This window comes from Poecilia latipinna, unplaced genomic scaffold (assembly GCF_001443285.1).
Source record: "Poecilia latipinna isolate Pla-1442-1.1 unplaced genomic scaffold, P_latipinna-1.0 Scaffold100, whole genome shotgun sequence".
NCBI classification, from domain to species: Eukaryota; Metazoa; Chordata; class Actinopteri; order Cyprinodontiformes; family Poeciliidae; genus Poecilia; species Poecilia latipinna.
This window is the reverse complement of record NW_015112716.1, coordinates 289,383-311,184: the sequence shown is the minus strand read 5'-3', so window position 1 is coordinate 311,184 and position 21,802 is coordinate 289,383. Positions and strand designations below refer to the sequence as shown.

The 21,802-nt window shown below is 39.2% G+C and overlaps 1 protein-coding gene across 5 annotated transcripts; it reads left to right on the top strand.

Moving 5' to 3' along the window:
• Nucleotides 1-546: 546 nt before the first annotated feature.
• LOC106943914 (proline-rich protein 5-like) lies at nt 547-21,334 on the top strand. Of its 5 annotated transcripts, XM_015027214.1 has the most exons (11): nt 547-2,377; nt 4,039-4,154; nt 9,181-9,263; nt 11,127-11,309; nt 11,640-11,720; nt 13,057-13,163; nt 14,506-14,597; nt 14,719-14,859; nt 17,873-18,017; nt 18,101-18,388; nt 19,609-21,334. In XM_015027214.1, exons 3-11 carry the CDS (start codon nt 9,238-9,240, stop codon nt 19,959-19,961), a joined length of 1,416 nt encoding a protein of 471 aa, XP_014882700.1. In that variant the 5' UTR covers nt 547-2,377; nt 4,039-4,154; nt 9,181-9,237; the 3' UTR covers nt 19,962-21,334. The 5 variants fall into 5 exon arrangements, with proteins under 5 accessions (XP_014882700.1, XP_014882714.1, XP_014882708.1 ...); XM_015027228.1 differs by lacking the exon at nt 4,039-4,154; XM_015027222.1 differs by lacking the exons at nt 547-2,377; nt 4,039-4,154 and adding an exon at nt 7,312-7,485.
• The last annotated feature ends 468 nt before the right edge of the window (nt 21,335-21,802 follow it).

Sequence of the window (21,802 nt, the reverse complement as noted above, 5' to 3'; positions counted from 1 at the left end):
GAATGTGAATGTATAAACCAATGGTGTCCATTTTAATGTACTTGAAAAGAAAAACTGTTTTGTCTTTTTATTTCCACTGTCTTTGCCCCCAAATCTTAGAGCCTCGGGTTAAAACCGGAGGAACTTATAGTGCCTTGCGTCCTTCCTGTTGCTTGTCGGTTGAAAGTGGCAGAATGTGTTTGGATTTTACCCGAGCCGACGATGGCCGGACGCGTTCAAGGTGCGACGGTGATAAAAGGGGAGTTTACTTTCTGCAAAAATGCAAACATTTGACTGCTGTTCAAGTCGGGACGAAAAAGATGGGAAGGTAAATCTGTCGTCACTCTGCCGCTGTTCAATCCAGGAGTTGTTAAAGGTTAGAAAAGGCAGCAGTCAGTCGTCAGTGTTGTTTCTGTTGCTGTGAGTCTTTTCGTTTTTAAGGAGGGAAGTTGTTAAAGATTGTATCTGAAGCTTGGACCACTCTGTACCCTGAGTGCAACATACTGCTTTCTCAACCTGAACCGAAAGTTTCACTTTACATCAAAAAAAAAAAAAAGAAATCTTATTTTAAGACATCCTTAATTTTCATCTGAATAGTTTGAATAATTCATCTTAGCTCTGAGCTGCACAGTGATTCTGTAAAATGCAGAAGTGAATGGAAGGAGCTGAAAATCTCACTCTTCTAAACGCAGCACTGTTCATTCAGAAGGAATGGTTTAGCTACATTAATGTAGCTTTGTAAACAAATTCAAGATAAATCGATTTTAAAAATCCACCCAAAATATTTTTCAGACATGCATAATTTCACCAGAATGTGCTGTATTAGGTTACTGGGGATGCAGTGGTTGCGTAAAACATGGCAGCAGTGAATGGAAGCAGCTAAAAGTCTTGCTTTTCTTTACAAAAATCATTTTCTCTTCCTAGTACGCTAAAGGATAGTAAGTTTTTATTTCACAAGCTTACTATCCTGTAAGTTTGGAGTGTTTTTGAGTGCCTGATGCTTAGTTTGTTCACCCTAGTTTGGGTCATAGTTTTTGTTTGTTGCTGTTTTTCACTGAGAAAAGGTGAACATCTCTTTAGATGCATACGGTTGAGGTGGCACAAATGGGAATTCAGCAAGTTTTACTCCTAAGCATGGCACATTTACTTTTGGAAGCGTAATCACAGCGATGGTTTTGTTGCTGGGGAATGTATTCAGTTTGAGTTAGAACACTCTAAAGCCCTTTTTCTTTTGAAGCATTTCAAAAAATATCTTGTGCAAGATATTTTCCCCCATCCCAAAAACTATTTTTCTTATGCTTTTTTTGTGTTAAAGCTGTGAATGCTCTCTGAGCCAGTTTCCTCTAGATCTGTGGATGAGCTTTCCTCCTGACCCCTCCTGTGTTTTTTTTTATTTATTTTTTTTATGTTTTTATAGGTAACCTTAATGGTGGAAAAACATCAGAAGAAAACAGATTTAACAGCATTTCATTGCTGGAGCTGCTCCAGTTGCCAGGCAAAAGTATTGCTAATGATTTCCACATTTAACTTGTTCCCCATTTAAATAAGTGCTTACAGTGCAGAGCAGTAAAGTTAAAGTGACCCTTTGCCATGAAGCTATGAAAGAGTAGGACTAAAAGGCAAATTCCGCTTTAATACATTAGCAGCGATGCTTTTATCCCCTTCTCTCAAAGAAAGCATTTTGTCAGTCGTAGCAATAATTTCTCATACCTAAACAATCTTTTGTTTCGGCATCTTTATCAATTTGGTCCTTTTTTTTTTTTTTAAATCATAATTTTTTAAGTCTCAGTTGTTTTATGAGCTCTTTTAAAGCACGTGGGCTCCTTCTTCTGCACTGTGCTCGGCGTCGTACAGAAGGGGTTGAGCGAATGACGGAAAACGGGAAAATGGAGCGGTATGTTTCGCACTTGCTATGCAGAGTGTTCAAGCTTCAAATTAACAGAAAGAAAAATTTGCGCTACAACACAATGAAATTTGTTACTTTATTTGTAAAAAAAAAACTTAATAAATAAAGTTGTTTAAATGAATGGAAGAGATGAGACTTTGTTGGACTTCCTTCTGAAAAGATGTCTGGTGTGTGTGGTTATTGTCATCAGTTGTCCAATCACTTATCTGAAACTACCATCCTGCAGCATTTAAATTCATCCCTGCTCCAACACTCCGGATTTTCCCATCAGCATGTTCTTCAGCTCCGCAGAGACGTGGCAATGAGCCGTTTTATTTGATTCAGGTGTGTTTGAGCAGAATGTTGGCTCAGGACTGGACTTGATCTACATGGTTTTTAGCAAGTAAAATAGAGATTAACTCTTGGTTTTTAACCAAATAAGTTTGTTTTGTTTTGTTTTTTTACTCACAATGATCTATAAGTGCACAATTGGTATGAGTTTAAGCCTTAAAGGTGAGTTTATTTGTATTACTTTCAAAGATCTTAATAAAAAGAGCCTTGCCACTATTCATAAAGACAATTTATCCTTCACTTTTGATTAGGATTATTTTAAGTAATCAGAAAGCTGTGTGGTGAATGGAAGCAGCTGAAAGTTCTAGCAATTTTCATATTTTGAAGTACATTCTGATCTGAGTTTTACGGTTTCCCATCTTGGCTCTAAAAACATAATTATGACCTCTAAACGCCAAAAAGCATCTCCATCAGTCATGAAATGTAGTTAATTTTCAAGGCAGTAATTTTGTTATTCGTCATAATTATGACATTAAAGCTAATTAATGTAATTGTACCAGCCAGAAATGGGCTTCCACAATCCCAACTTGGGTGTTGCAGTACCTCTAACTCTCCACACGGCTGCGCTGCTTCACTTCACCTCATAACCCGCTACGTTTTGAGTCACAGTCCGCATCCTGTGGAATCATAAAATAACTTGTCTCGCTTTGTAATCAGGAAACTGCTTGTTGTGAGGTGTTAATCTTTGCGTATTATCTGTCGCCATGGAGACGGTGGGAATGGCTTGGCCTCCCCAGTAAAACGGGAGGCCTGGGGAAGGAAAGGAGGAAGGAAAATGAGACATGCTGCAACACAAAAACAATAAAATACTTTTAAAAAAAATCAATGGGGCAGTTTTCCTGCTATGATATGAAAACTGAACAGTGAAAAAAAAAATCTTTAAACTGAATGGGAGTTTACATTCCACAATAAGGGTTCTCACAATAGACTGAAGTTTTCAGATGTAGATGAAAATTCAGCGGGTGATTTCCAGCTTCGGCTTTATTCACATGGTGTTTACAAAGCTCCTTGGCAACCATTAAGTTTCATGTTTAGTTTTCATGTAAAAAATAATGCAGAATCAACAAAACCAGTAATGGAAACCCCGGTGACTGCCAATGTCTCAGTTTTGTGTGCACAAAAATGAGGTGATTTTTAGGCATTGAAAGTGCCAATTTTATGGCACTTTCAATGCCTAAACGGAGGAAACTGTCTTTCATCCGTCTTTAAACTTTACTGATTGCGCAGAAAAATATTCAGATTTCATGTGCGACATCTGATTAGTCAAACTTAAAACTAACTGTACTAAACAAAGCGAGTAAAGACAACATCTTTCAAAGCTTTGTTGGTCCCGTTCATCTGATAAGCCGGAGGTTTGATCATTGGACACTTTTTTTTTTTTTTTGCAGACTCTATATACTAATAAGCTGACTTCTGGGCTCCATCTTATTTAGGAGTATTGCAGTAAATAAACTGAATACAAATGTACACCTTCATTTTTATTTGTGCTTATAAGGTGGAAAACTGCTTTTGCAAGACGCAGTAAACGCAACATTTAGCACTCTTCAACTTACCTCTCATTTAAGATGGTTTGTATCGATATCCATAGAGTCCGGGAAAAACTGAGTGCAACTTTAACCTGAGCCATGAAACGAAACGCTGCATGTCCTGTTTGATTTCCACTTAACTTCAATCTTTAAATAAAAGATGTGCAGATTTTCACTTCCTACTTTTTTTTTTTTCCTTGACACAAATATGCGAAGGGAGTAATGGACCTTTGTCTAATTTTCTGCCAAGCGTTATTAAAAAAAAATCTCACTTGATCTTCTCTGCATTTTTTTCAGGTGTCTGTCAGCTGCCCTTGAATGAAACATTTAAGCTCACAACCACAACCCAAATGTGAAGACAAGCTGACCTGGATGCAGCTGACGCAGAACGCCTGTTGTTACCCACAATGACGGTGAAAACGAGTTAGAGTTGTTATTCAGCTTGATGCAGCTTGAAGCCTGCATTTTGAATTAAAATTGTTCCAAAAGACAGGCAACTTAAGCAAAGCAATGTTGATTTATTTTTTTTTTTTTGCTTTTGCTGAGTTTACAGAAAATGTTCTGATACCGAAGGGTAAAGCAGATATCCTCCTTCAGAGAACAGAGCAGGATGACTGATGACTTCTGCAGGAAAATCTCATCCTTTCCCTGCTACATCCGTGGTGTTGCAGCCTCTCGGTGTTTAGTGTAATCATGTAGCTTTGTGAGCAGAAGCTGCGGGTCTGCTCAGGGCCGTATGGAAGTAGCTGCAAGCTCCTGCTGCTGTTTTCTTTGGCCACAGAGGGAAGTTTTTCTTTATTTTTGTCCCAAGTTAATAGCACAGAGGCCTACATTGAGCTGAAGCAAGTCTGCAGACTGTATTTGTGAAAAGAGATTTCCAAGAAAACGTATTTGCTAAATGTCGAAAATATCAAGGTTTACTTCTAGTAGAGAAATGTGCATCGCGTTCTTAAAAAACCAGAAGTGTACATACTACGAATATTGTGCTTTAGACAAATTTTTAAAAGTAGCTAAACAATCCAGATTACGGTGGGTGTGAAAATGCACTCAAGGACAAAAACAGAGCCCTGTAGAGCCAGAAGATTTATATAAACACGAGACCCCATACTGCATAAACATGAACAGTATTTTTTTAAGTGTTTGTAGAACCTCGCATATTTATATACACATCCAATGGGTATTTTTTTGGAACCTGTTTAAGAACAAATGTCATTAAAAATCTAATGTTGAGTTTATTTCAGCGCTGAAGCTGTTCTGAGTGGGTGACTTGTCTAAAACTCCTGTAGTTACTGGAGAGGTGTTTCGACACGGAGAGCAAAGGTTCGTCTCCTTTTCCAACTTATGGATACGTAGGAATAAATAGTTTATCTTGGTGTGCAAGTAAACAATTTTGTCTAATTTTGTCCTTTGGGTCTACATTTAAGACAGTTGAACAAGTTTCAATCACTTTTAGTTCATATTCAGGCCAAAAATCCTTTAGACTTTAAAGACTTTGCTCATTAAGCAGTAAATCTGAGAAATGACAGCCATAAACCATATCATAAAAAGACTGATAAAAGGCAGAGCTATTCTATTTTCACGTCACAGTAAATAATCATCAGTGTCAATTAGTTGTTCTTTTTGTAGACCGGGTTAACGTTCTTTTACTATTTATACATCCAGGTGGTGACGGTGTCCAAGTAGTTTGTCATAGTTATTATGCCGTCTCTCAGGCACAGAGGTTGGTCCTGCGCTTTAATGTGGAAAATAAAAAATGTCCAAACACATGTCCAGGTCACGAGAGGTTGCGAGTAGAAAATGCCCTAAAGCAAACACTGCATGAGAAACTGCCAGCACTCATTTACTTCAGATTTTCAGAGCTCAGAGGTGGTGGAGATGTTGTGTGAGTATGTCTACTGTTTCTTTGTCTGAACATTGTTGTGTAGGCCAGATGCTGCCGTTTATGTAACGCCGAGTAATGTGCCAACTGTGTTTTCCAGGTTCTTTGGTTTTATGTGTGTGCGTGTGCATTTGAGGGCTTTAAATGAACCAAGGAACTTTGAAACAGTATGTCCTTGACCGGTCCACTTTACTGCTATAAACAGGTTCCTTATTACATCCACGAAGGGGTGGGGGAGAGGAAACATTTAGCCTTTGGGTGTGTGATGCATTATTGGTAGGCGAGGAGCAGAGGTGCTTGGAAACGTGTTCAGCCTAAGCAGATGCAGTTTGTGGGATGTGTGACAGTGAGCTCAAGCTCTGTGGTTAATGCATTGATCTAATCTTTCTGCTGAAAGCGCCCCCCACACTCGAGCCATGCATGCATGCATGCACAGCCATGCCCCTTCATGCAAACGCGTGGTAGAGGATGGCCAGTCTTCCTGGTTAGAAAAAGAAAACAACAAAAAAGCAGTTTATTCTCATAGTCTCAAGAGACATTTTGCTGGATTAAACACAGTATTTTTTATTTACTAGGTGATTTTTCTGTGCTTTTTCCATTCTGTTCACATCCACTGTAGTGGATAAAATGAAAGTTGTTTACTGGCCTCCATTTCTGAACTAAATACCAGAATCTAGGTCAGTATTTCTGTTGCTGAGGAGTAAGTTAAATATAACCTGATCCACAGAAGTTAGCCACGTCTCATTAATATTTAAGCAACATTACATGTTCTCCTAAATGTTACACTCTTGAGTATCACAGCAAATTTTTGCTTGTTCTTTCTTTTTTTTCAGTTTTATTTATCTGAATGGATTGTGTAGGGTAGCTCAGGTCTATCCACATGCCTTTAATTATTTTTAATACCACCAATAACTGTACAATTTTAGACAGAACCCTCAGGACGGAGATGCTTTGGATTGTTCTGAGGTGAGTTTGAGTAATTTTCCTGTTGTAGGTGATGTATGTGGATTTTTTTTTTATTTAATCAGTGGGTTTATCAAATTTAAGAGAAACATTTTAGAAAGTATCCAGTCTTGTTCATTTACAAAATTATATACAATTTAGAAAATTATATGCAAAGTTTTTTTTTTTTTGTTGTTGTTGCAAAGTTTTAGAGCTGAAATGTTTCCAAGTCAACAAGTTTCTTTTTTTTTTCTTTTTTTTTAGCAACTTTCTTTTACAGAGGGACAAATCAAGAAATTTCAGCACAAGCGCCTTAAATACATGCTTGTTTTGCAGTTTTTCAGTATTCTGGTGTCAAATGTGAGATTTAGAGAGCTGCAAAGAAATAGGCGCCCACAAACCTCAACTGAAACAGCGTCAAGAAGAGTGGGTTAAACATCCTCAACAGCTATGTGAGATCCTGAGGAGTTACTGACGATAAATAAACTCACTGCTGCATGAGTTTACAACCTGGGTGTGATTAGTTGTTTTTTTGTTGTTGTTGTTTTACAGTTGTGTGTTTTAATTCCATTAAAAATATATTTCAGGGTGTTGGTTATTAGTTAATGACGTGTATCTTGTTGGGCGCCCGCTTCTAACACAAAAAGAGGGTGGACTTAATTTATACCATGTCTGCACCTCCATCTCACCCACAGGGGTAAAACAACTCTCGAGCGCACACACACACACGCACGCGCCTCTCGGTTTTTTCTCCTCTCTCTCTTTACTTCCTCCCTGTCTTCCTCGCTCGCGGACAGTGAAAGCTCCGCTGACAGCTCGCGGTAAATCGCGCGCGGAGATTCGGAATATTATAACGGAGCTTTTCGGGCGGAACGTCCTGGACCTTTTCACGCGCATTTAGAGGGGCTATCGAAACCCTGAAGGTAATATTTGGCTTAATTGTGCTATTTTAAGTCATTGAAGTGAGCAGAGAAGTGAGTATGAAAACATTTAGCCTGAACTTGAAATGTCAGTTGTCACAAGAGTGTAATTTGTACGTTTCCTCAGGGTCATTCTCAGCACTGTACGGGTGTAGTTATACTATACTCTGGTACAGCCCTGTAGCTGCCTCATACAGACGCTGTCAGTCCTGAAGAATAGCAGAATAGTCATTTTAAAAAGAGACACCAATGGTTTGCTTTTTTTAAACAGCCGGACCACCAACTTGTGGTTTATGTCAGTAAAACAAACAACAATCTCCTGCAAGTGACAGGCATTTATTTTAGCACATGTCTGGTGCTGGGTTATAATTTTCCTGTTGGACTGCCAGCCTGTAGAATGGTGTGTGTGTGTGTGTGTGTGTGTGTGTGTGTGTGTGTGTGTGTGTGTGTGTGTGTGTGTCTCGAAGCAGATTATGGGTGTTCATTTTCAGCAGTGCAGTTCTTTGTACAAGTACGTACTCCTTCCACTTGCTCACATTTCGTCATGTTACAACCAGAGGATACAATATGGACAAAACAAAAGTTATTCACTTTGTTTTACTGATTAAGATCTGAAAAAGTGCGCTGTTCATATGTGGTCAGTCCCTTGCAAATCTGGAGACCGCAGAAAAGCGAAAGTGTAAAATATTTTTGCAGAAACAGATTGTTTTCTAGGAGTACTTGATTTTTCTAGAAATTCGGATTAACTTTCCTGCCCGATAGTGCATGTTGCTGCAGAATCCATCTTTCTCCTAATTGAAATGTTGTGTTCAGGATAATGTGCAGTGGTTTTCCACCACTGGTAGCATTAATCAGTGAAGCCAGCAAATTGAGGTTTGGTCTCATTCTGTCCCCTATATGGCTCTTGGCAAACAACAACCACGACTTCTTGTGTCTTTCTTTCTGCTACCCTTCCATAAAGGCCAGATTTGTGGAGTGCCCAAACAATACTTTTCAGATTTTTATTTGAGTGGAGCTTTGAAAACACGCTCTTAACTTATTATTATTTTAACCACAAATCAGAGCTGCACGAGCAACCTCCTCAGATAGCTTTTGCAAGGACCCAAGTGCTGGCATCAGGTCAGGCCTGGAGAAAACACACAACAGTTTTCATATAAACAGACTCTAATCACCCTCAATCTTGACCTCAGCTTCACCAGACAGGTTACACCCACAACACCCTTCTCTTATAAAGCCCTGAGGTCTCTAATGAAACTTTGCTTGCTTGCATGCTTTGCAGCCAAACATCTAAAGCCACATCTGAAGCAGTAAGGCGGTTCACACGCTGTCACTCAGCCTTTGGGGGCCTGAGAAAAAGGGAGCCAGACTTGTTTGGTAAAAGGGCAAAAAAGCCTGAGCTACACCTGCCTAGATTTGTCTGAAATGTATGTGTCACTCTGTGTGACTGCGCGCGAACGAACAGGGGGCATCTGAGTTTGTGGCAGGATCAAATGTCTGTCTCAACCACTTTACTGTAATTTGATTAGAATCCGGCGTGTTGTTAGCCAGTCGTGTCCCTGTGAGCGAGATCTGCACTGTAGAACCTCGCAACCTGCCATGCGCATACTTTCTGCAGATTAGAATGAAAACAAATGTATGTATATTTTTACACCTGTGCCCTTTTTTGTGAGTACCTTAAGCCTGATCGCTTTCTTTCAGATGCTGGGTCGCTGGCTGCAGTTGCAGAGCGGTTGTTAGCCATCTGCCGGGGCTAACATGGAGCGAGAGGGCTCCTTTAGGAGGTGAGACCACAAACACTCCTCAATAAACATTCACATTCAGCTTCACCTCAGCTCCCGCTGTCTCTGTCCTCGTGGACGCACAAAGACTCACAATAATGCACATTAATGCAACATGCATTCCTGGATGACCTCATTCATGCTTTCACTCTTCTTCTTCTTCCTTTGTTCGGTGATTAGACTGCAGCCTTCCTGTGCAGAACAGGGGCCAAAAACTCAGATGTGTTTCACTTCCTGCTCACATCAGAGCTCTTTGCCTTTTGCAAATCCAGAAAAAGACACTTTCTTCCCTAGCTCAGATAACATGTCTAGACAGCGAGAGCGACTCTTTGCTTATTTTCGGTCTTGGTATCTATTCTCAAAACTGAAGTGTGCAAAGTCATGGTAGCTGTACGCATGACTTTGAAACATCCTTTTTGAGAAGCTTTGGATAGTTTACCGAGTCTAGACTGTGTCCAAACATGCACACGGCTCCTGTTTCCCACAGTGACCTAATTATGTGGACTAAGATCCAGGTTGTTAGATGGACCAGCAGCACACCTTCTTTCCTTTTAATTCACATGCTTATTCATTCTCTTGCATTTTATGTAGCTTTGTGTAACTTCACCATTTAGTGCCGTTTGTGTCACAAATGTGTGTAGGTGTGTAGCAAGGTAAAAAAAAAAAAAAGGAACTTGCAAGTGTTTTTAATTTAAATATTTCTAAACTCCTGAATTCATCTTTTCTGTAGCTGAGAAAAATTGCTTTAAACGTATTTCAAATAGTTGAGTGGCAGTGCACAGCAACAGCTTCTAACATCAAAACTGACTTGAGTGAAGCAGCTTGAGTCCAGCTTCTTTCTTCTCTGAGCCCTGCTCACAGATGGAGAGAGAGGTAGATGGAGTGAAACGCGTCACCTTTAAACTCTTCCCTCCCTTCTTTGGCAGCCCTGGAACCTCAAAGGGTTGCTTTGTTCGCCCGGCACAAAAGCTCTCATGGTCACATGGCCACCGAGCTGACACAGCCTGGCAAAGGGACAGAGACCCGGAGAGGTAGAGCGGGTCGGGACGAGTAGAGCTGGGAAGTTTTAAAAACTGGAAACGGAGAGTCAGAGGCGCTGCTTCCATCCAGATTAGTGTGACTCACATACATCCAGTCATGGAGTGGGGATATCTGAGACTCTTTTATGTGCTTGAGTAAGTACATGTCATCATGTTTGTGTGAGCAGAAGACGAATTTGTGTTTCTGTTTTTTATTTTCTTTCATTTTTGTAGTTTCTACGTGATCCGAATAAAAAAAAAAGTTTTTCCATTGTCATGCACTGGCTCACACTTTTCAAGCTCCACTTAAGATACTCGACTTTCTTCTTTTTGCACACTCCATGCTTTCTTCTGAACTTCTTGGATAATTTTTCGAAAGGTTTTGATCAATTTGTTTTATTCCTCTGCTTGTCCTTCAAAGCGATGTTCTTTGAGTTTTAAACGAGCTCATCAGCTTGTGTTACCAGTATCAACCATCCTTTAATAACTGCCAAGCCAAAGGTTTTTTAATCGGTTGAACCAACAGAACTGTGCGGGTTTTTTTTTCAAAAGAATTTTCTCAGCACTGTTTGATTTTTCACAGAAAAAACTATTAGCCTTATTGCTGTTAAAGTTGAACAGTTTGGAAGTAGTCGCTTGTCATTATTTCACTAATACAGCATCTAAACAGGGACTCAGCATGATGCTACCACTACCTCCACTTCTCTCAAGCAAATAAATCAATTTCTGCTTCGTCACGGTTTATCCATGGCAACTGTGACAACTTGCAATCTAATCCGTCTAGAACTGTGGCTACTCACGTCCATAAATTTGTCTGTTTTTCGTTTCCTTCCTGCTGGATCTCCAGGAGCCTCCACAACAAACTGCGGCTGGGCACCGGCTCGTCCTCCAGCCTCACCGACCTCTCGCAGGTAAAAAGTTCATCAGGAGGTGGGGAGAAGGCAGGGACAGCTGGGGGGCTGTCAGAGGAGTGTGGGAGGAACAAAGAGACTCAGCAGAGGAGGGCCGGTGCCAACGCCACCTGGAACAGGTCAGCGCATTAGATATTCATCATGTTTACTCTGTTACTTTGACATTTATGAAGCTCTATTTGCATAAAGAGAGAGGGATAAAAGAGGCAAGTGTAGGCAACTAAGCAATATGCATGTATATTGTTTTTATTATTTGGAACATGCTTTTGTTCTCCAACATAAACTGAGAATTGTTGGACCTCAACCTCTAACCTCAAAAAGTTCATGATGCTGGAAACTTTTCAGCCAGGTGTGATTTCCTCAGCAACAGTGTGATGATACTTGAACGGCCTTCAGCTTGCTGTAATTGGTCTAAATAATTTTTTTTTTAATTTGCCATTTGTCTTCAGCATCCACAACGCGGTCATCTCGGTTTTCCAGAAGAAGGACCTGGGAGAAAATGAGCTCTTCACCCTGAATGAAGGCGTCAGGTACAGCCCCCCATCGCACGCACGCTGCACTTCTTTAACGGCGGCCGATTTTCATTTAACATACATTTACTGAATTACACTGCTGTTGCCCTCAACTCTTTATTCAAACATTTGCACATGCATGATAACAGTAGTTGCTCCCACTGAAAAGGAAACACCTTATGATTATTTGATCAGATGGGAACAGACAGGTTAAGGTTACACAGGGGTCACTGCTGTTTACTTTCAGTGTAGCTGAGGGCTGCTTACATCGTGTTGCCAAAACTCTGCGGTGTAAATATTAAAGCACACAAACAGGTTTTCTCTGACAGCATTTACATACAGGTACGCACTAAAGTCAGAGCAACGTCTGTTCTTCTTGGAAACAGCTTGAAATAAGCTTTTTATAAAATTGGAAACTTTAATGTAACATGTTTATAGCAATTACAGTTTTAACATTTGATCTCTTTTCATGCTACCTTTTTATCCCAGTAAAGGAGGGGCCTCAAAGCAGTGCAGTTGGTAGCATCACAAGAAGGTCATGATCCCACAGATCCCAGCCTGTGGTTTTTCTGTATAGAGTTTGCATGTTCTCCCTGGTGACATGTGGGTTTTCTCTGGAATCCTCCCACAGTCCAAAAGGCATGGCTCGGTGTTAATGGATGGCTGGATGTTTAAAAATGAGAAGACTGAACTATAAGCTTCCAGTGTATTTTTCTACTTCGTTACATAACTCAATAACCACTTTTTTAAATAAGTATCTACAGTTCTATTAACAAATTAGCACCATCCTGAATGGCAATAATATTGTTGGTGCCATCAGAAAATCGGATCAGTCAGATCAGTCAAAATCAAATGCCACACATTTGATATTGATTTATAAAATATTTGTATTTTATAAATCAATCAAAAAGTGTTGCTTAAACACTTTTTGTTTAAGCAAAAATGCATCAAACTAGTGGTTTTAAGATGAGAAAATACAAAGCTGTCATGGGTTATGGATGCTTTTGTAAGGCTTTAAAACATGGCCGTAACTATGCCATGTGACAGTTTCAATAAAGATTTTATAGTCTCCAGATATGCAGTGTTTGAACAGCAATTTCACATGTGAGCAGTTTAGCAACCATATTTATCTCTATGAGCCCATGTTCTCCATTTGTCGGGGCTGAACCAGCTCTTTGGGACATCGCCTTAGCTCCTGAACACAAGGTGGACATCTCTCCTAATTTCCTGAGACTTGCTGTTTGAACACAGCAGTTTGCTTTTCCATCTGGTTTGTTTTTAAAATAAGAACCAACCAGTGGTGCGTGTGTGTCTCTTCATGCTTCATAAGCCCTTGTGTATCTGCGTTTTATAGGCAGCTGCTGAAGACCGAGCTGGGCTCCTTCTTCACAGAGTACCTGCAGAATCAGCTCCTCACCAAAGGCATGGTCATACTGAGGGACAAGATTCGCTTCTATGAAGGTGCGCACCACTTCTAGCTGAACATAATGATGTATCGAGCAAAAATAACAGCACTTTCAGCATGCATGTACTTATTTTTTTTTTTAACATTGTAACTGTAAATTGCTGATTAAGTGTATTGAAATGAACTCCCACAACTGTAGACCAAATATTTTATCTTCTGAAAACTTCAAGCCCTTGCAATGCAGTTGGTAGAGTTCAGTGACGGGCATCATGGAACGGATAGATGTCATATCGTCACCTCCACCTTTTGACTGGCGAGTTGTGACATTTACCGATGGCGAGGTTGAATATAAAAAACAACCCACACAAAAAGGGACTTTTAGAATTTGACACATTTTTAGGCTCGCTTTCCAACCTTTAAAGCAAAGGTTTGTTGTTTTCTTTTAATTAATAAAGCTGTCGAGATTTTGATCATTTGCATAACTTCTGGAGAAGTACAGTACAAATACTTATAAAACAGAAAGTCTCCGCCTGAAAGCTCTTTGGAAGTGTTGTCTCCATCATAAGACATCTGTGTCGTCTTGCTTTGATTAACAATATTCACCGTAGCCCTGATTCATTTCAGGGAAACTCCAAGATCACCGTTTTATCTTGTTTGGTCTCTGATAAGGACTGGCAGAGAAAAATAATTATTGACTACAGTGCCAGATGCTGAGTTTACCTCATGAGTTAACCATTAGTTTGAACTGGGAGTGTGTGGCTTTATCTCTCCTTGGCGAATTTAAATGAAGGACATTTTCCGACACAAACACAGAGTTACTTCAAAGACTTTGAAAAGATAGGCGCAACATGAAACAAAAGGCCCTTGTTGCTTCCGTTTCTGGGTAATATGCAGAGTAAATTTGAAGCAGTTTTAAACCAACATAAATCTCATACTCAGAAGAGACCAGCTGTGACAGAGCTCACCACTGTTGGCACAGAAACGTAGGCAGGAAGTGATCCTTTTACGTCAGTACCACATCTAGACGGTGAGAAATTTAGGATAAGTCAAACCACAGAAACCTACAGACCTATTGTTCTGACTAGACCAAAAGTGCCCAAAAGTAAAATTATGTACATAGGAGTGGGAGATACAGTGTCTTGCAAATATGTTCATATCCTTTGAATTTTTCTGCACTTAGTCACTTTGAAACCACGATATTCTGTGTATTTTTGGGGGGGATTTTATGTGATAGAGCAGCACAATGTAGCACACAATCTCAAAGTAGATAATGTAGTGTGCATACAGGGAGAAGAAAGCAGAAAATAATAAAAGCTTAGCATGCAAAAATAATTTTACTTTCTTACTGTGATGCCTAATTCACATTGTTGCACGTTTATCACCTTGGTTCCATTTAAGGTCAGAAGCTGTTGGACTCCTTGGCTGACACGTGGGATTTCTTCTTCTGTGATGTTCTGTCCATGCTGCAGGCCATCTTCTACCCTGTGCAGGTATGCAAATTCTCACACATGCACATGCCCCCTTCTAATGACAGCCTTACTGTTGTAACAGATTTTTTTTAATATATATATATATATTTTTTTATTTTTTATTTTTTGCTTGTTTGAATAGGGAAAGGAGCCTTCAGTGCGTCAACTTGCTCTCCTCCACTTCAGGAACATCATCACCCTCAACCTGAAACTGGATGAGGCATTGTCTCGACCTCGAGCCAGAGTTCCCCCCTCCATCATTCAAATGCTGATGATACTACAGGTATCTTCTTTCCTTGTCTCTTCCACCCCTGCGAAGCCTTATTTTAAAATAAGTTTCAGCTGTGCAAGAAGGAGGAGCAGACTAAATAATACTTTTGAGAAGAAGAGCAGAGGTTAGAGGATGAGGGAGAGTGTTTTTTTTGTTTTGGTTTTTTTTCCAGAGATCTCAGAGGAAGTAATCTCAGTGTGAACACGGAGCGGAGTTGTCTTCCCATGACCATTTAGTCCCCTCTGCACCCTCCCTGCAGGGAATTATCCATGTTTACACTAAAGCAATGACACCCCCACAAAACCAGAACAACTGTCAGCATAAGCCTTAGCTTTTCCGACCTTTGCCTCACATGTATAATATAGGAAAAACATTAAATGAGCTTTGCCTCAAAAGCAGATGAAGTTGCATAATCAAATAAAATGTGCTGTAAATGTTTTGGAAACATTTCTATGGTTAAATGTTACAATTTAAGCCAATTTTATGTTCCTTTTATGTTGTCACAAGTGGCTTACTCTACATTGTATTTGATCTGAACTTGTGGTTTTTCATTGTGGTTTTGCACCCTTAAAGTGCTTTAAAAATATGAGTAAAAGTTCCTCAAACTATTAACTGAATTTAATCTATCTAGTCCTCAGACGAGTGAGGTTGGTGTTCATTGTTGAACAATAAGAGAGTCTGGAACAACAAAAATTTAAAGGCCTGTCTCAGCTCTCCCATTGCTGATGAGACAAAAGTGTATCTTTGTGGAAGGAGTGTGTTCTGTCTCATCTGCTGTTAAAGTAGCTCTGCATTTCAGGAAAAGAACGTTGTGCCTAGTCAAGCAGGTCTTCTGGAGGTCTTTTTTTTGTTTTTGTTTTTACTTACTGAGCCTTTATTCTAAAAACTGAACTATTTGGCCATTCTGTTTTAAGCCTCGAGGGGAACCACCACCCCCTGCTGCTGCTCATTGTCATGCAATGACCAGTACAACTTGTGTTGCATGTTAAAAGATTTGTAACACTGCGACACAGAAGATGGCAGAAAGCTGTTTCTCAGAATAAGGCTAGAAAAGACTGAAGGGAAAGTGAGCTTTGGTGAATTGCATAGGAAAAATTTTCAGTCTTGCTGAAAAATCAGGAAGACTTAAAAAAAAAATGCATTTCTTCAACAAAATTGTAAAGAGGGCCTTTGTCTTTCATGAGGTAAAATGCAACTGGAAATTAGATTTTAGCTTAAAGCTAACGCTAACTATGTGGTTAGTTTGCTGTTAAAATGGTTAAATTTATAGGTTGGTTGCTTCTAGTTAGCTGATAGTTTTCTTCTGGCTGTTTGTAGCATAACACAGTCAGGTTTGATGGTGTTTCTTCAGCAGAAGTGGAGTTTACTGTATCTAGTGACTCAAAAGCAGATACAGTTCTCTGATAAGTCAATTCATTAGTCTCCAGTTGTTCTGGGGACTTTAAAGACATTTGTTACAGCTTCCTTCCTCTGTCATGAACTTTAAAAATGTTTTCTGATGTATAAATAGATTTGGCCTGATGTTCTCTGAAGTGACTACACAAACCCTAATTGATATTCTGCTACTTTTTGAAAATTGTAAGAAAATTGTCACTTTTATTTCTTAATTTTGTCAGCTTTGAGTATTGCAACGTTAAGTCTCACCATTGTGAAATAGTAGTAAGTGTTAAAGTTAAACAAAAAGGTCAGCCCCTGAGGAGGTAATAAATAATTTCCCCCCCTGGTTGCATGAATAATTTTGTTTTTTAAGTTACCGTTTTGCGTTCAACATTGCAAATCCTGCCACGTTCTTCTTTGAGGATCGTTTAGCTGTGGTGGGTTCAACTAATTGGCAACTGAACATGTTTGAGTTTTAAATATTTCCTGTGCTTGTGCTCTCTGTGCATGTATGAGTGTCCGTATCTCTTTGTGTTTGGGTTAACGTGTAGTGACTCATTGACCCAAATCTGCTTCTTCTACGTTCAGATACAGAGGTCACAGGCATCCAGACAGAACGGTAGACTTGCATAGAAAGTCGTGTGTATTTTTGCTTAATCCCTTTTTGTTTTACTCTAAAACCGAGGGACGGAAGAAAGGAAGGAAGGAAAGGGAGAAAAAAATTTAGGTTTAATTGTGGATTTAAGATGTCTTTGCTTCTCCTTGTTCACATCTGATGGTAATTTTCTTTTTATTCTTTAAGACCACATGATGCCAGTTCACTGACGTGTGCTCTACTCATGTGGTTTTGATCTTTGTGGTTTTCAAGCAGCAGCTCAGTGATTCAGAGTATAGAAACTTGATTGATTTTCTCAGGGAGTTCAGTTCTGCAGCGACAGCCTGGTTTAAGTGCAAGACTTTTTGTCCCATTCCTTCAATGGTTTTTATGATTATTGTTGAAATCAGCAACAGAATGAACTTTATATTATCGCTTAACTTTTTGACCAATTTTCTAAGTCCCACAAAATAAATTGTTTAATTCTTTCATTGAGCCAAACATCCAATGTTGATGGATGCAATGTTTCCAGTTAAATCGCAGTGTCTACTTTTCTTCAGAAGAGGGCGCTATACTAATTGAAGTACATTTATTGTGACTAAAAATAAAACCATTAATTATATCATCTCTGGTACATTCATCTTTATCTTTGGTGTTGAAGTTATCTGTTGCTCTTTTTTTTTTAATAAAATGTCTCTGTGATTATGATTGCTGCTGATGCTTTTGTTGTTGTTGTTGTTTTTACTTGATTGACATTGGCTAAATTAAACAAATGTTAAGTTCTGTCAACTCTTCAGTTATGATTTTATTTTTTTTTCCAGGTTTTGTTATAATGATACTAGTCAACTTTATTTAGAAAGGGACAATATACAGCTCAAACATAAATGTCATGTTTTAAACCAAGACCCAAAAGACATTTCTGATGCTTTTTTTTTCTTTTAAGAAGAATGTGCGACACACCAGGAAGTCACATTTCTGTCTTTATTCTTTTACCTCAAAATGTTTTACTGCTTTGTTCATTTTCTGACTTGGCTTTGTGTGTCTTTGACACAGGGAGTCCATGAATCCAAAGGTGTAACAGATGATTACCTTCGTCTGGAGTCTCTCATCCAGAAGGTAGTCTCTCCGTATCTGGGGACTCACGGTTTATACTCCAGAGATGAATCCTCCAATTTGCACTGCTCATCCTGCTTGTTAGGTATTTTTGTGTTTTTCTGCTCTTTTCCACGGCGCTTTATATTCTGTATTACAAAATGTCTTCATTTCCCTCACTCACTGTAGAAAAGAAGCTGCAGTACTCAAGGGCTCCCAAAACACACGGCTCTCCCACTGTGAAGAATCCAGTGGTCCGCTCTAAGAGCTACAACGTTCCCATGCTGACTCCTGTTGTCGAGTATGACATAGACTCATCCTCAGGTGGCAGCACGGGCATCAGACGGCACTCCGTCTGTGAGATGTCATCTTGCGTGGAGGAGAGCAGCTCAATGAATAAATGCGCTGCCAGGATGTCTGATGACACCAGCGTTTCAAACTCCTCCACAGCCTCAACCACCTCTGCTGCACTGACAGGTAAACCAAACAGAAGCTGCCTATTTTTTCTTTATTGTGCTTCCCAGAAGCAGTCACACCTCTTGAACAAACTCCAATATGCTTCATTGGGATGTTATATACCAACACAAAGAACTTCTGTATTGCAAAGGGAAAATTACATGTTTTCCTTTCTCTTCCTCTTCTTTCTTTACGAACAAGAAATCTGAAATGTGTGGCATTCCGTCTGAATACTTTGTAGAACCTCCTGTTGCTGCAATAACAGCTGGAAGTGTTTTGGAGTAGCTTTGGAGATCTAGAGATTTAACAAAACTCGGTATTTTGCAATTCTCTGGAAGTTTGCTCCAGATTAAAGGAGAATAACAACTGAATACTGCTTCACCATGTTTGGTTTTGAGTGAGAAGACTAGAACCAGACGACCTGAGAAGTCTGTAAGGTTGATACAACGGCAACAACATTTTCGTGCTAGCCCATTCAGTGATTTTTATACTATCAAAAATATTTTAAAGTCTGTTAAAATGCAGACTTCAGGAAGGACTTTAGAACTGGGGTAATGTGCTCTATTTTCCCATGTTTAGTGAGAACGCAAGCAGCTGTCTGTGTGACTTTTTAAGCAGACTGCTGCAGTAACCAGTTTGACTAAAGACAAATGCATGGATGAGTTTCCCCAAGATCTTGTTGGGACATTAGCCCTTTAATCTTGGAAATGTTCTTCAGGTGATAGCCTTTAAATGTGTGTCTGATGGTTCAAGTCTGAGTCCATTACTACATCCAGATTTCGGGCCCGATAGCTAGTTTCTAGCTGCTTTATGACCCGACTCTGCTGGAAATTATACAGCAGATGTATGCCTGAACTGTGTTGCTTTGTCCGTTTTTCATTAATGTTCTCTAACATGCCTCTGGGTCCTTCACTCAGTTGCCATATTCGATTTAACTATTTTCACTTTTGCTTTTGAGTGAATAGTTTAGATTTTTTTTTCAGGAGTATCAGAGTAAAGGGAGCTGAATGCAAATGCTTGCCAAGCATTTCGGATTTTAGCTGTGAAAATAGTTGAAAATCCTGTACGGTTTACCTTCCATTATTATGCTACTGTGCATTTTACTATCATATTTTTTGGAAAAGCTTCAAAATATATGAAAACCTTAATGATGAAACACCTATCATTAAGATTTCTCTTTCAGCAGAAACAAAAATAAAAAGCATCTGCTTATAACATAATCTCTATAACTGTTTGTTCAGACACTTTAACGTCCAGTCAAGACCTCCAGCTCCGAGACGATGACAGCCCCTCTATGCTCCACCCTCTCAAACCACAGCAGCCCTCCCCCAGCATCCTCCCTGATCCGTCTCCAGCTGAGGACGCTCATTGTACTGGCTTGCTGGAGTTTGACTCTCCATCGTCCTCCAAGGTTCTTGCACAAGACACGAGCTCCGGTCCCAGTCCGGCGTCCAGCATAGAGATGACGGCAGACCACAACACAGAGTCTCTGGACTCGGAGCAGGAACCAGACGGGATCTTTCTGGACTTCTCGCACCTCTGCTTAGGGGACGCAACCCACAGCAGAGACAGTGACGGGCAGAGCGTCGCCTGACACACACAGGCGCACACAGTTCATTATTTAAAGCGTTAACACTGCTGAGCCGTGAGAGATTTTCCTTGCACTATGTGATGCCCCCAGTAGTTTTTAAAGACTCTACATTATAGAGATTCTTTCAAGCTGAAGTATTTTTCTATGTTGAATCACTAAATATGTCAGGCATTTTTGTCCCTAATGTGATATCACCTTGTTTTATTATATTTAAAATCTGGGTAAAACAAACAAGTGATTATAAAATTTAAACTGTATATTTATTTTTTAAGCAAAAACCTCAAACTATTTTGATAATTGTTTGTAATTCTCTGTGTTTTCAAATGTTAAACTCTTACATCACCACTGTGCCTTTTGCTGGATTAACTGTGTAGATCTGTTCAAAAACTACAGTCTTTTATATATGATCTGTGAGGAATTTTACTGTCTACTGGGTTTCTGTAACTGTCATGTTTCCATAATGTTAGCATCTCTATCAAAGTGTCAATTTAGTCCTTGTTAAAGTAAATATCACTGCAAATTTGTGAAATCAATTTTTCACAATTTGGCTCTTATTTGAAGATAGTCGCAGTTTCTCCCACTTTCCGAGGGATAAGTCCAAGTTTTGGGGGCGCGCCATTAGATTTTTCCGACTGCAAAGTCGGGATTTTCACATTATGACCAAACATGGAACGCTCCATATGACTGTATAAAATCGTTTGTAGCACTGATAAACTAAATGTAACTATATTTAAGTTCATAAATCAGTTTCCTGGGTTTTTAACAAAATTTCATAAAACATTTTAATACAACTTATTATGCTTAAGCCTGTTTGAAAGGAAGTGGAGTCCTTTTATCAGAAAGTATATGTACTTCTGCTTGGTTTTAGAATAAATCACAGCACTAAAATTGTTTTAAACAACCTGCTTGATAATGGCTTTATCTCTATGCTTCCGATAATAAGTTTCAGTTTTCCATTCAGCACATAGACTTGGAGATTTCATTGGACTTTAAATTGTTTAAGTCTCATGTATCTGATTGATTCCACTTTGTGTTAGTTCGCAGCTTATCGCCCACTACTTCCAGAGTCAGTTGTAGTATCACACATGAATATTCACTTGGGTCCCCTCTGTAGCATTCTACACACATTACCAAACACGGATTCATGCAACGAGAAAGAGAATATGGATTAATAAATATAAAAGAAAACCCACTGCATTAAATATGTACTGGAAGATTTATTCTTTTGAAAACAAAAAGAAAAAATCTAGAAAATAACTTAGTTTTTTATGTTTCTGTCTCCCATACTTTTTGTTCTGGACAAAAATGAAAGCAAGTTTCAAGCTTTTTCAGATTCTGTAACATGAACTCACAAATAAATTATCTACTAGAAATGATTGCACTTCTCTTACAAGTTTTGAGTTTCAAGAAAAATGTCCATGTATTTTAACCACGAATTTCATTTTATTGGGTCCTTATTGTCTATGTAAATGTAAAATTGATATTTCTATTTTTCAAAGGCATTTATGATGAATTGTGTTTACAATGAATGTTCCCAAAGAAACAAAAGAGGGGGAATGCAATATGTGGCTTACAAACTTAGTTTATAAAAGAAGGAATCTGTTCAGTTAGAAGAAATAACTTTTTGTGAAAGCACCAAATAGTCCAACTACGCCGTCAGTTTTTCATCAGGAGATTGTTGACTCCACAGTGAAGAGTCTGAAGACCTCTGGAGCCACAGATTGCAGACTCTAGTTCTAGAAATTTGTCATTCAGCTGGATGAATTAAAAGTTGGGACATTTGGCCAAAAATGCACCTTCAGGACCTGGACACCTTGCAGATACAGACTCTGTGGTCTTTGCAA